Source organism: Amblyomma mixtum, chromosome 1 (assembly GCF_055824585.1).
Source record: "Amblyomma mixtum isolate Tamu chromosome 1, ASM5582458v1, whole genome shotgun sequence".
Taxonomy (NCBI): Eukaryota; Metazoa; Arthropoda; class Arachnida; order Ixodida; family Ixodidae; genus Amblyomma; species Amblyomma mixtum.
The window spans coordinates 184,819,824-184,833,365 of NC_143012.1; the positions used below are offsets into that span (position 1 = coordinate 184,819,824).

Sequence of the window (13,542 nt, forward strand, 5' to 3'; positions counted from 1 at the left end):
TTATGTAATGCAAATAAGCAGTACTATTTGTGCACAGCTATATGTAAACAGCCTCAAAGCGAGGATTTAGTTCCTGCAATCGGTGCATTCGTGGGGGAACTTCGCGCACGTATAGTAAATGCTATGTGGTCTGCAACAATTTTGAAGCACTCTATTAGCGAATACACGAGTTATTTGCCTAACAAGCAGCTGAAAAAAAAATATAGCAGTACGTATAGCCTCCCGAGACGGAGCAGTTGGCGAAATGAAGATGGCGGCGACTATCCGCCGGTGCTGGCTGTGAAACATTCGAGTCGCATTGGGTTTTGCGCGCGGTTCTGTTTTTCAAAGGGGTTCTACCAGCCGAAAAGAATCTATGTTCGACTAATATGCATATTGTCACGGACGCCGGTAGGACGTTCTGTCCCTGGCAGAACAGTACCTGACGAGCACACTGGGCAGAGCGCAGCCGGCAGGCCCTAGCACCGAGCAGAAGAGGACGAAGTCCGGCGCGCGACAAAGGTCGAAGAGAGACCGCACGGGGGCGCCGGTAGAGTGACTAAGTAAACTAAGTGCGGCATTGCCCCTCCCCTCTGGAAAGGCATCGACTCGATGCCTGAAAGTGAGGGGGAGCCACGTGTGGGTGTTAACAGAATCCCAGGCACCGAAAGTGGTGAGAGTTGTCCTAGCGGGCATGGTATGGCTTGAGTCTTGCGACGTGCACAATTTCGGATGTCGACGGGCGTCTGGAAGAACGAACACTCCCTTGCGGGCGCACTTCATACGTAACGTCGCTGAGTTTGCGGAGTACCTCGTAGGGGCCGAAGTAACGGCGCAAAAGCTTCTCGGAGCGACCGCGCAGACGGATGGGGCTCCAAACCCACACTTGATCGCCAGGCTGGAAAATGACTTCGCGGTGGCGGAGGATATAGCGGTGAGCATCGACTTCTTGCCGCACGCGGGTTCGTTGCCGAGCCAGCCGGCGGGCAGCCTCTGCATGGCGAACGAATGCATCAGCGTCGGCAACGGACGGGCGTGCAATATCGGGCAATAACATCGTGTCCAACATAGTCACGACTTCACGACCGTGTACCAAACGAAATGGCGTGAACCCTGTCGTCTCTTGAAGGGCAGTATTGTAGGCAAACGTGACGTACGGAAGGATTTCGTCCCAGTTCTTATGGTCAAAGTCGATGTACATAGAAATCATATCAGCGATAGTCTTATTGAGGCGCTCGGTTAGGCCGTTGGTTTGAGGATGGTAAGCTGTGGTCTTACGATGACTGGTGCCACTGAGCCCCATAACTTCCTGAGTAAGCGTGGACGTGAACGCTGTGCCTCGGTCAGTTAAAACAACATAAGGGGCGCCATGGCGGAGGACTATGCTGATGATGAAAAAGTCAGCAATTTCAGCAGCAGTGCCGCGGGGAAGGGCTTTCGTCTCACAATACCGGGTGAGGTAGTCGGTGGCAACCACAATATACCGGTTACCCAATGATGACGTGGGAAATGGGCCCAGTAAGTCCATGCCGACTTGGTGGAAAGGAATTCTCGGCGGAGCAATGGGTTGGAGCAAGCAAGCCGGCTTGAAAGGTGGTTTCTTCCGACGTTGACACTCGCGGCAAGTCCGTACATAACGCTTGACAGCCGCAGAAAGCCTGGGCCAGTAATAATGGTGACGAACGCGTGCCATCGTTCGAGAAAATCCGAGGTGGCCGGAAGGAAGCTCGTCGTGGCATGCCTGCAAAACGTAAGTGCGGAGCGCCGTTGGAACCACGAGCAGGTAATCAGAGTCCGTCGGGCCGTAATTTCGTTTGTAGAGGATGCCATCTCGCAAGCAAAACGACGACAAGTCACGCGCGAATAGACGAGGCGGTAACGAGGCGTTACCCTCAAGATAATCGATGAGTGGCCGCAATTCCGTGTCGTCCCTTTGTTGTTGAGCGAGGGCGGACGTGGTCAGAGCACCAATAAAGAGAGGGTCATCTTCGAGGTCATCAGAGCTGGACGGGATAGGAGCACGGGACAAGCAGTCTGCATCGCTGTGTTTGTTGCCCGACTTGTAGACAACTGTTACATCAAATTCTTGCAAGCGAAGGCTCCAACGAGCTAGCCGGCCCGAGGGGTCTTTAAGATTCGCAAGCCAACACAGTGAGTGGTGGTCACTTACGACCCGAAACGGGCGACCATACAAGTAGGGCCGGAACTTCGTTATCGCCCACACAACAGCTAGGCACTCCTTTTCAGTGGTTGAGTAATTGGCCTCGGACCGAGACAGCATGCGGCTGCCGTAAGCAATCACGCGCTCAACACCATCTTGCCACTGGACGAGGACTGCACCGAGGCCAATGTTGCTGGCATCGGTGTGAAGTTCTGTATCCGCCTCCTCGTCAAAATGGGCAAGAATGGGCGTTGTTTGTGGGCGTTTGCGGAGCTTTTCGAAGGCGTCCTGCTGTTCCTGTGCCCACACGAAAGGCTGATCGTCTTTTGTCAGCCGTGTGAGAGGCTCAGCCAGCCTGGAGAAGTCTTGCACGAAGCGTCTGTAGTATGCGCAGAGGCCAAGAAACCGGCACACAGCTCGCTTATCAGTGGGAGTCGGGAACGCAGCTACAGCGGCCGTCTTGTCGGGGTCGGGGCTGACACCCTCAGGTGTCACAACATGGCCCAAAAACTTTTGCCGTTGGTACGCGAAGTGGCATTTTTCGGGTTTTAGAGATAGACCGGCTGATCGGATGGCCGTCAATACTGCACTCAAGCGTTTGAGATGTTCTTCGTAGGTCGCAGCGAAAATAACCACATCATCAAGATAGACGAGACACGACTGCCATTTGAGGCCAACCAGGACAGTGTCCATCATTCTTTGAAAGGTGGCAGGAGCGGTGCACAGGCCAAAGGGGAGCACCTTGAACTCGTACAAACCGTCGGGGGTTATGAACGCGGTCTTTTCACGGTCACGTTCATCGACTTCGATCTGCCAGTACCCACTGCGTAGATCAAGAGAGGAAAAGTATCGGGCATGACGAAGGCGATCGAACGAGTCATCAATTCGGGGCAACGGATAAACGTCCTTTTTAGTAATCTTGTTGAGGCGACGATAGTCGACGCAGAATCGAAGAGTGCCATCCTTCTTGGCGACCAGCACAACGGGCGAAGCCCACGGGCTTGTTGACGGCTGGATAACCTCGTCGCGGAGCATTTCCTCAACCTGCCTCCGAATCACCTCCCGTTCTTTCGCAGACACTCGATACGGGTGGTGTTGTATAGGCCTCTCGCCTTCATCCACTACAATGCGGTGTTTAGTGACTGATGTTTGCCGAATTTTAGAAGTGGTCGCAAAGCAGTCGCGAAAAGAGTCGAGGATCATGTGGAGGCGGTGTTTCTGAACGGCGGTTAGGTCGGGGTTCACGTCAGTCATAACGGGGGCGTCAGGCGTCGATGCATGGGTACCGTTGAGGGACAAGGCGCAGTGGGAGACTGAGTCACTAATTGCATCGAATAGGCTATGACGGTTGCTTGCGGCAAGTGGCGGTATTCGGCGCTAAAGTTCGTAACAAAAAGCTGCGTTCGCAGTCCGCGGAGGGAAGTAACACCCCGCGCAACGCAGACTTGTTGACTCAGCAGTAACGACAGGTTACCTTCCGCAACTCCGTGAGGAGCGCGTAGGTTGGAGCATTCCACCGTAATAAACAAACTGGAGCGTGGTGGTAGAGTGACATTGTCATGACACACGCGAAAAACAGGCCTGTCGGGCTCGCTGCTGTCGGCTATGGCACAATGAGGTGAGAACGTCACGACAAGTTCGCGGAGGTTGATTATCGCACCGTGTTTCCGAAGAAAATCTAACCCGAGGATGAGGTCCTTCGAGCAATGAGCCAACACAGCGAAGCAGGCAGTGAAGGTGACACCACAAATCTCCATTCTAGCGGTGCAGACGCCAAGCGGTGTCACCAGATGGCCTCCAGCTGTCCGGATGTGCTTTCCAGGCCAAGGTGTCAGTACTTTCCTCAGGACAAGCGTCAGACCACGACTCATGACGAAGAAATCGGCGCCGGTATCTACGAGAGCAGTCACGCGGCGGCCATCAACGATGACCGGGATTTCAGCAGAAGCTTGGTCACTTTCAGAAAAACGCTGTGTAAGGGAGGTCGGACTAGGGGATCGTTCTCGCGGTCGGGTTGGGGCGTCAAGCGGAGGCGTCTCCGTTCGTCGAAAAGTCGTCGGACTTAAGGGTCGTTCAGACTGTCCAATTGAGGCGTCAAGCGAAGGCGTCTCTGGGCGTCGAAAGGTCGTCGCGGCGTGGCGTCGGAGGTCGGGTCGCATGCTAACGTCGGTGAGCGGAGGATGTTCGTCATTATGTCCGGTGACGGCGGCCGTACCTCCGGGGGTCGCCGTCGTCTGGCAGCGCTGTCGTATACTGGAAGCGGTGGGACGACGCGGTAGGGGCAGGAGAGTAGAACGCCGGCGGTGGTGGCGCAGGACTTCGCAATGCCTCGCTGTATGCCATCACATAGGGCGCTGGCGGTTGCGGAGGTGGAGTGGGCTGCACCGTGCGGCGTATCTCGTCACGGACAGCCTCCGAGATGGCGCTGACACTGGGAGGCTGCTCCAGAGAGCGAAGCTTCTGCAGCTCTTCGCGAACGATGCTCCTGATGAGCTCTCGGAGGGAGGTGTTCTGATCCCTGGGCCTCGGCATGTGGCACTCCACAGCAGTGATGTTTGACGGACGGCCGTAGTGCGCAAACCGCTGCTGCAGGGCGCGCTCCATGCCAGCCGCTTCCTTTGCAAAATCGGCGACTGTAGCCGGAGGATCGCGCACGAGCCCAGCGAACAATTGCTCCTTCACGCCCCGCATCAAATGGCGCACCTTCTTGGCTTCCGACATCGAAGGATCAGCGCGGTTGAAAAGCCGGGTCATATCCTCCACGAACATCGCCACGCTCTCGTTTGGCTGCTGCGCTCTCGATTGCAGGGCCAATTCAGCACGCTCCCTCCGTTCGTTGCTGCTAAACGTATCCAGCACCTGGCGCCGGAAGTCTTGCCAGATGTGAATGGCGGACTCGTGGTTTTCGAACCACGTCTTGGCGGCGTCCTGGAGGGCAAAGTAGACGTTCCGAAGCTTGCGGTCCTCGTCACACAGATTAAATTCAGAGACCCTGTCATACCCGTCCAACCAGTCCTCCACATCTTCAAACTTGTCACCATGAAACGACGCGGGTGTACGAGGCCAATGAAGAAGCAGCGGTGGCGAACTCACAGTTTGCTGGAAGGTCTGGCTGGCCACCGTAGAGGTCATGTTGCGGGATGGCGCGGTGAGGGGATTGTACTCGGGGGCTAAGCCTTTCAAGCGGCGGCTTGACTTGTGGACAGGTGTCGTGTCCAGGGGGTGTGGCTGAGCGCTAGAGGTTTCTGGGACCTCTTCGTACATAGATCGTATCGAGCACCTCCACCAAAAATGTCACGGACGCCGGTAGGACGTTCTGTCCCTGGCAGAACAGTACCTGACGAGCACACTGGGCAGAGCGCAACCGGCAGGCCCTAGCACCGAGCAGAAGAGGACGAAGTCCGGCGCGCGACAAAGGTCGATGACAGACCGCAAGGGGGCGCGGGTAGAGTGATGGCTAAACTAAGTGCGGCAATATATATTAAAATCGCACCTATATATATATTAAAAGCGCACCTGAAATCATTCTTCGGCCAGACCGCAAGAGACTGGAACGACCTCCCCGCTGAAGCTTTCATCCATCCTGGCCTGGAATACTTCAAATCATTCATCACTGATTTTTTTTTTCATTGATATGTATGCCCACCCCTCATGTAATGCCCCCAGTGGGCCTTTGAGGTACTAATAAATAGATAAATAAATAAATATATCGAGTCAAGCATTCATGCACCGTGAAGCTGTCGCGTTCGTGTTTTTTTCTCTGCTCATTTCGTACTGCAAGCTTCACTCTGGTGTCACTTTGTCCTGATTTCAGTTTAATTATAGACCCAGCGAATAGCGGGCAAGAACTTGTTAGTCGGCGACGAAACGCCACCCCCACGACGTTTCACGGCACACATCGGCGAAAGCGTGGCACGCACCGCAACTCACATGCGGGAGCACTTGGCTGGTGAAGAGAAACCGCACCCGAAACATACGAATAACATGCTTCTAAGTGCAAATACAGCAGGTGCCCATCAGTATCCGTTTCCTCAATCTGAAGACTGGCCCCATGAACAAGCAGACTTTCCCAACAATCACCAAGTTCGCGTACTATGCTGTAGCCTTCCGAAAATATGGAAAATGCATTTTATTTTGCTAAGCTAGAAAAAACTTTTCAGCCAACGGCTATCTACGACGTACATGCAAGCATCTCAACGGAGAGGGCAGCGCTCAGCAGACGACACGGCGTCGGTATGCCGTGTTGCAAAACGAAAAAAAAAAATATTAGTTTAAAAATTATCTACCGCACCGAATCAAGTGCAACTTCGGGGGATTGTAACTTGACTGACGTGTTGGGAATTAAATTCATTGAACAATGCGTGTGCGAAAATTGGATTTCGTATCGCCGCTTTAACCAGAAATTCTCACATTGGCGCCCAACGTGCGCGTGACATGAGGTAACTTCCTCGGTGTGCAGACAAGTTCGGAACCCACAGCTCTATCACAGAAAACACAGGGGCTCATAAGTTGACGAGGCAAGAAAATACGTGTAGAACGGAACAAATTTAGATTGGGGAAAACTTATTGATGTAAATTAATCGACACTTGGAAACTCCAGTTACCGGTGAGCGAGCACAAACAAAAACAAACAAGCAACCCATCAGGGGACCAGATGAACACGAACAGTGACCAAGAGATAAGCAAAGAAAAAACAATGCAAAGGCAGACCTTCCAACAAGACCTGGTTCTGGCACGCATCCTGCAGTTAGCGCTGCAGAACGCAAAAGTGACCGCTCAGACGGTCTCGCGACGCTCAAGCCCCGCGCCACTTGTTCGTATCTGTAGACTTAAATTAGCGTATAGTCTATAGAGATTATGTACCAGAAGCACCAAGCATTGGGGAAGGCTACAGGATTCGCATTACGAAGAATATGACCTACGCCGTCCGACTCGCTATTAATGGAAGATGCGTAGTTTTGCCATGCTGTACACTGGCCATCACACAGTTCTTCGCATCAGAACGTGGCGCCACAAGAGGAGAGTATCGGACCTCGTTACATGCGAGAACACTCGGTGGAGAATTTTCTGACTGCCCTTAGCAGAGCCGGAAAATCACTAAAAGGTTCCGTATTTCAAAGTGGTTGTGAATGCAATTCTGTGCGGTCTACGGATCGATAGTGTCAGTCTTACAATGATTCTTTAGCAGTGTCCGTCAAGGTCCCTTGCACACATTCTTATCCCGGAAGCGAAACTATTTTACATGCGCTTAACGAGACTAGCCAGTAACTACGGAAATAGTCAACGATAAAATAAAATAAGCGAGAGGCTCGCGTATATGCTCTTAAAATATAAATAATCCCCCCCCCCACTTTCCTATACACACACACGCACTCAATCACCGCGCATCTTGGTTTTCACTTCCGGCCTCCCGCTTCGGCGTTATTTGTTGCTTTTCGGGATGCCGGATTCGCGACGCTTGGATCGCCTCCGCTTGCCGCCTCCGCGCGCGACCCTCAGTGGAGAGTGCAGGTGCCACTTTTCGGCCGCCAGGTCCCGCATCGTGTTGGCCGGCTGCAGCTCCGTCGTCTCCGGAAGCGCCAGCGCCAACACTCCGCAGAAGAGCAACAGCGCGGCCGCCACGGCGTACAGTACGGCCTTCGTGTCTGCCGACCGGATCTCGCTGAGGAACGCGGCCGCGAAGGCGCCCATGCGTCCGCAGCTGTAGCAGAGGGCGAGCCCCGCTCCACGAACCACCGTCGGGTACAGCTCGGCCGGCAGGATGAAGAGGGTGATGACGCAGAGCTCGAACACCAGAATCCACAGCACGACGACGCCCGTCTGGACGTGGCTGGGAGCCTGGGTCACGTGCGCCGTAGCCACAGCTCCAGACACGACGGCCAGGGCGGCCATGCTGAGGGCCAGGGTGCGGCGCCGCCCGGCGTAAGTGATGATGAGCACGTTCACGAAGATCCCGGCCAGCTTGAGCGGGACCACCGCGATGCGTGCCCCTTGGCTGGAGCTCATCACCTGGCCCGTAGCGAGTGAGTAGTAGACGGCGAACGCGACGAACCAACACGCGAAGATTAACAGAGAGCGCTGACGCAGGTACTGGTTCCGCAGCAGCACGGTCATATGGACGTCTGCAATCAACAAGCGGGTCAAGAAGCGCTGAAAGCGTGGTCTCAGTGGTTAGCAGGAAGCACTCAAGAATGGCGAGTTTTTGCGAGTGGTTCCGGGATGCCGTCAGAACAATTTACACCCTTTCCATACTTCTGAATAATTACGTGGGAAGAGAATTTCCTTGGAACTGCCTTGACTAGACTTCAATACTTGTAGTTCGACTTAAGGCATGGCATGGCATGGCATGGCATAGCATGGCATAGCACAGTACAGCATAGCATGACATGGCATGACGTGACACGACGCGGCATGGCATGTCACGAATCAGCGGGGAAGGGGGTGGGCGGGGAACGCTTTGAGGGGCATTCGCCGCTGCTTCTTTACTTGTAGCTGATTGTTTATTTATTTATACAGATTACTACAGGGACCTACTGGGCATTACTTTAGGGGAAATGCATGAAACATGATGGAATACAGACATTTGGTGTACTATACAAAACACATACATTTTTCAAATGAAACAAGAACTGCAGAACTTCAACGATAATACTGTATAGGACAGTGCACAACATACGAAGTAGATAGTGCATAATAAAACTGGGAAAGAATGCAACAATTCAGTTATGTCAAGATCTGAAAATGTGGTCACGTAATAATGTGAAAAAGGATGAAGTAGGCGCAGTGACTATTGAATCCGGCAAGCACCTCTAGTCGCATGTGGGGGGCGGGGGGGAGAGGGGGGAGAAAATTTGAAAACATATAGTTGACAGCTATAAGCGGAGGCATAAGCGGGCTCCTGTAGGTAAGTTTCACTACTAATTTCAGTTTTACTCCTTTACCTGGCTGCTCGCCACTCTGCTGGATAATGGCACGGCGGATAGGCGCCTTGAAGTTGGTGCCAAGCAACGCTAATTGTCGTGGTGAACGGTTTGCTGAAGAGGGTACAAACACTACCGAAAAAAAAAACAGATGCAGTGGCGATTACACCCTCGGAAGCAACGTTACTTCTACTAACGTTGCTCGGAAGTGCGGCTGACAAGCGCTAGCTATCATTCATCTTTGTGTTTTTGCAATAACTGCATTTTCCCCGCATGAAAGTGAGGCAACTACGCTTCTGTCTTTGGCGCATCATAGCGCGAGGCACGTGCACAGGGTAGTCACGCGATCGCGCAGACTATAAACTCGCATGTGCGGGGTGGTCACGGAGGACACACTCCGGTGGGGTGCCCTTGCGGGGAGACATCTGTTCCCTCCCCCCTGTTCCCTCCCTCCCCACCTGTTCCCTAGCCATGATAGCTCTAACAAACGACGAAGTACGTGCCGCATAGGATCACCTTTGTCACATGAGTGTATACTTTTTCTCCTGCCCTTACCAATTTTGAATTCTTTATGGTAAGCATATATGGATTCATGAGTGGCGTTGGTACTAGAACCCCGCATTGGCTCAGGGCCGGGCCGGAAAATGCGCGGTTTCGCCGGGTCTGGGCCGGGCCCGGGCTTGAAGTTGCGGGCCCTGGCCGGGCTCGGGCGCGGAAGTCCTGTGTTAGGGCTTGTGATTCATTATGGCAAGGGTCGGTACACTTGGGACGTTCTATCAGCAACGCGGATGAAACAGGGCAAAGGCACAGGCTGAAAAAAAAAATAGAACAAGCGCTAATGTGCTTATTTTTCGGTTCTGATATTTCTGAATTTTCTTCACGTTAGAAAAAATACAAACAATAGTTTTTTTTTGTTTACCTGCTGTCTGGGACGTCTCGCAAATTAAGGAATCTTGGCGTTTCTACAGGAAGTTCTTGATTGACGCAAAATGAAAGAAAGTGTAGCTACGCCATTTGTGGAGCGCGTTTCTTCAGCGCCACTGACGGTGCAGTGTCCAAGTGTCCAAGAACAATTAAAAGGCATTTTGCAGTGACTGAAGACCAACAGACTGCTAAGCAGTTTCTAAAGCGCAAAATCATCAGCGGGCTGCACTGCCGCGGCGTTCTTATTTCAGCGTGACTCCTGACATCTCGGCTCATTAACACGAGTGCATTTGCCCACAAAACTGCAGAGCACCACTGTCTTGTACAATTAAAGCTAAAAGCGAGCACACGCCGTGGGAACCAAAAGGCACTCCACATCTGCTAGGTTTTGTATTACTGCACGCAAGCGTTCATTTGAATCCTCGTAAGAACCACTGAATAATGACCTTCATTTGAATATTCCAAGCTAGTCTTTGTTTATGCGCCTTCGATTTCTCCAAAACACATCTATACGCTACTAGAAACGCCATTGGGGAAACGCATATCAGTTTAGACCACATAGCATCTTTTAACACATATTATAGGCAATAAATACGTGCTTTTGCTTTTATAGTCTAACCCTTCAAATCGCGCTCATTAAGAAAAAGGCAATGTCGATATCACGGCTTTGAGGACGTTTAATATTCATACATCGTGAGCCTTAAAAAATGACATTAAAAATCTGGAGGTAACCCAAAGCTCTTTATGACACGTGTATGCAATCCTCTTCATTTGCTTCTTGGAACTTCATGGCTACACACAAACGAGATCATTGCTCAAAAATCCGAGCAGATGAACCAGCCTTCTGCTCTCTTTTTATGTTTACGAAAATAAATATTTCAAGCGTTAATGCGTTTTGATCGTCTTTTCGGGCCACTTCTTTACTTGCGTAGTAGAGGTGAACTGGCGCGCAGCCATTAATCTCTTGTTCTGGTGTGGGAACAGGCCCGGGCCGAGCCTCAAGACGAACTTGCTCAGTAGAGGGATAAGGTAGCAGGCCCGGGCCGGGATCAGGATTTGAGTCTCTGGCTTGTAGTGATCACCACCTACCCGCAAACTAGTGGAACAGCGCAAAGCTGTGGTGTACATGAATAAAGCGCTTGGAGTTCCGTTCTGGAGCAATATGATAGCTATAGGTCTCACTCTATCGTCTTCCCGTCTTGCCCTCGCGGCGTGACCCCTCAGGAACACCACGCTACATCATTTCAGAAGTGACAGATGAAAAAATTGGTCTTGAAGCTGCCATCAAAGATCTCCAGAGCTCGGACTTGGGCCCCAGAATGAGGTTCGGGCATTGCTATATTTGGTAATAGATAAGGATTCTGTAAAGAAGCTCATAAAGATGCACCGTAGCATCAAATACCAGCTCACAAAAAGAGCTGACTCACAGCTGTCACATTCGTTTATCGAATTGCAAATGACTGTTGGGAGGAGGTTTGACCTATTATTGTTTCTTGATGCTATGTTTCCTATTTCTGCGCTATTTTTAGGAATGAATCCGATTATGCCTTGCGACGCGTGTCGCAATTTCTATGAACTGCAGTGACGGGCCATCGTGCTTAGAAGGCAAAGGTGAGCACCTTGAGGCGGCGGCGAGGAAGCGTCATAGCTGCCGGGATCTTGCTGCTTTTCCTGCTGCCGTTGGAGTTCAACCTTCAGCGAAGAGAGGCGATGCTTGAAGACGTCCGGGTCGGCGCCGTTGACGCGCGCCGCCCACGACAGCACGTTCTCTGCGCGCCGCATGTCCAGGACAGCAAGGAGCCAGCAGGGTGACTCTTCCATTAAATACACGCCAAAGATCAGGGCGCACGTCGGTACCATGAACATGATCTGGACGGCCTTCCAGTCGGAGACCGTGACGTACACGACAGCGCTGTAGCCTGAGGCCAGGAGGCTGCCACCGGCTGTGGCGAGGCTGCAGAACAGAGCCCGGTGCTGCGTGTCGGTCACCTCGAACAGCACAACGGTGGACGTGACGAGGACGCTGGCGGCCCCGGCGGACAGCAGGGCGCGGAGAACGGCGAACGCGAGTACTGTCTTGGAGAAGGCCAGTGCTATGCCGGCGAAGGCGAGTAGGAAGAGCGAAACGCACAGCACGGGACGCCTTCCGACCCTGTCAGCCGCCATTCCTGCGAAGGGAGCAGCAATAACTCCTCCCGACATGTACGCAGCTCTCAAGGCCGTCATGATCCAATGACGTGCACAGACGATGTTCCATTCTTGGATGATCGAGTTGACGGGGCTGCCAGAGGCGGCATCTGCCTCGAAATCCCAACCGGCGTCGCAAGGAACCGTTCTCCTGCTCTCGAATCCGTCGTCTTCCGCAGACGGGACCGGCGGTTCGTACCGAAGGCACTTGTGGCGCGTCACGCCGTCAGCGGCGAGTGGCACACTAGTGTTCTTCCACACTTCCGAAGGCAGGTGGGCGTACTCTACTGGCGGTCTGCACCAGTGGTCAGCGGGCCGGGCGAGGCTGGTGATCGCCGCTGCGTGCAGCACGGTGGCGAAGAAAGCCAGCGTGGTGCAGAGCAGAACGAGCCTCTGGAACCAGCCGTGGCCGAAAATGAGGATGTGGTCCAGAGGCGACGTCAGCACGACAGTGGTGGTTGCTGAAGCGGGGGAAGAGACGGTCGCGCCCACCTCCTGCGGAGCTTCTTCGGGGGACATCCCTGGCATCGGTGGTTCTGCGGAAGGTCGGCCGCTGGGGCGTCGACTTTTCTTTGGCGTGCGACTCGTTCTTCCAACGGTGGTCATATCTGTTCGCAAGGGTGGCGCTGTTCAAATACCTGGACGTCTGTGTCCGATTTCTAAGACCCAACTGTAATGATGGCGGCGCCTTCGCTGAAAACAGCCTTGCTCGTGCGCCGTTCTTATTTTCTTCTTCGTTCTGTCGAGGGACAACGGAGCAACAATGACTTTGAGTGGGAAAAAAGTGCTTGAGACTAGGCTAGTTGAAACATCTTCTCATAAATGCTGCGCTGCTTAGTTGTACACGGACAAAGAAACTGGGCAAACGCTGAGGTTGCGCTTAACCTCAGCGTTTGTTCAGTTTCTTTGTCCGTGTACAACTAAGCAGCGCAGCATTTATGAGAAGTAGCCTGAGTGGAACGAGAGGTTGCAAATAAACGTTTCATATCAGCAATTACATCGATTACGTGAAATATCAAATGCAAGCCTATATGCAGAAGTTAAAAAAATATTGCAATGCAAAACCATACCATACAAAAAAACATTTCTGAGACCGGAATCATTTTACCTTAACCGCGCAACTGTAAAAAATTTCTAGTGTCGGGCTAGGGGGCCGCACAAAGTGAGTGCACACTCAGATTGACATGATGAATTTCCACTTGGGCACGGTGGGTTTATATAGGGGCGGAACCACGTGATTATATATAGCGAATAAATACACATGCACATAGACAAGTACAAATCCAATACGATAAACAGAAACCGAAACCAATACTAAGCACACAACATACTCCCTCCCTTCGAAAAAAAAGCAAACATTAAGAAAAAAAT

At 52.5% G+C, this 13,542-nt stretch overlaps 1 protein-coding gene across 1 annotated transcript; it reads right to left on the bottom strand.

Annotated features, from left to right (window-relative positions):
* Positions 1-7,561: 7,561 nt before the first annotated feature.
* Positions 7,562-12,777, bottom strand: LOC149370196 (organic anion transporter 3-like). Its single transcript, XM_089577201.1, has 2 exons — positions 11,604-12,777; positions 7,562-8,262 (listed from the first exon to the last, which is right to left on the bottom strand). Exons 1-2 carry the CDS (start codon positions 12,775-12,777, stop codon positions 7,562-7,564), a joined length of 1,875 nt encoding a protein of 624 aa, XP_089433327.1.
* Between the last annotated feature and the right edge of the window lie 765 nt (positions 12,778-13,542).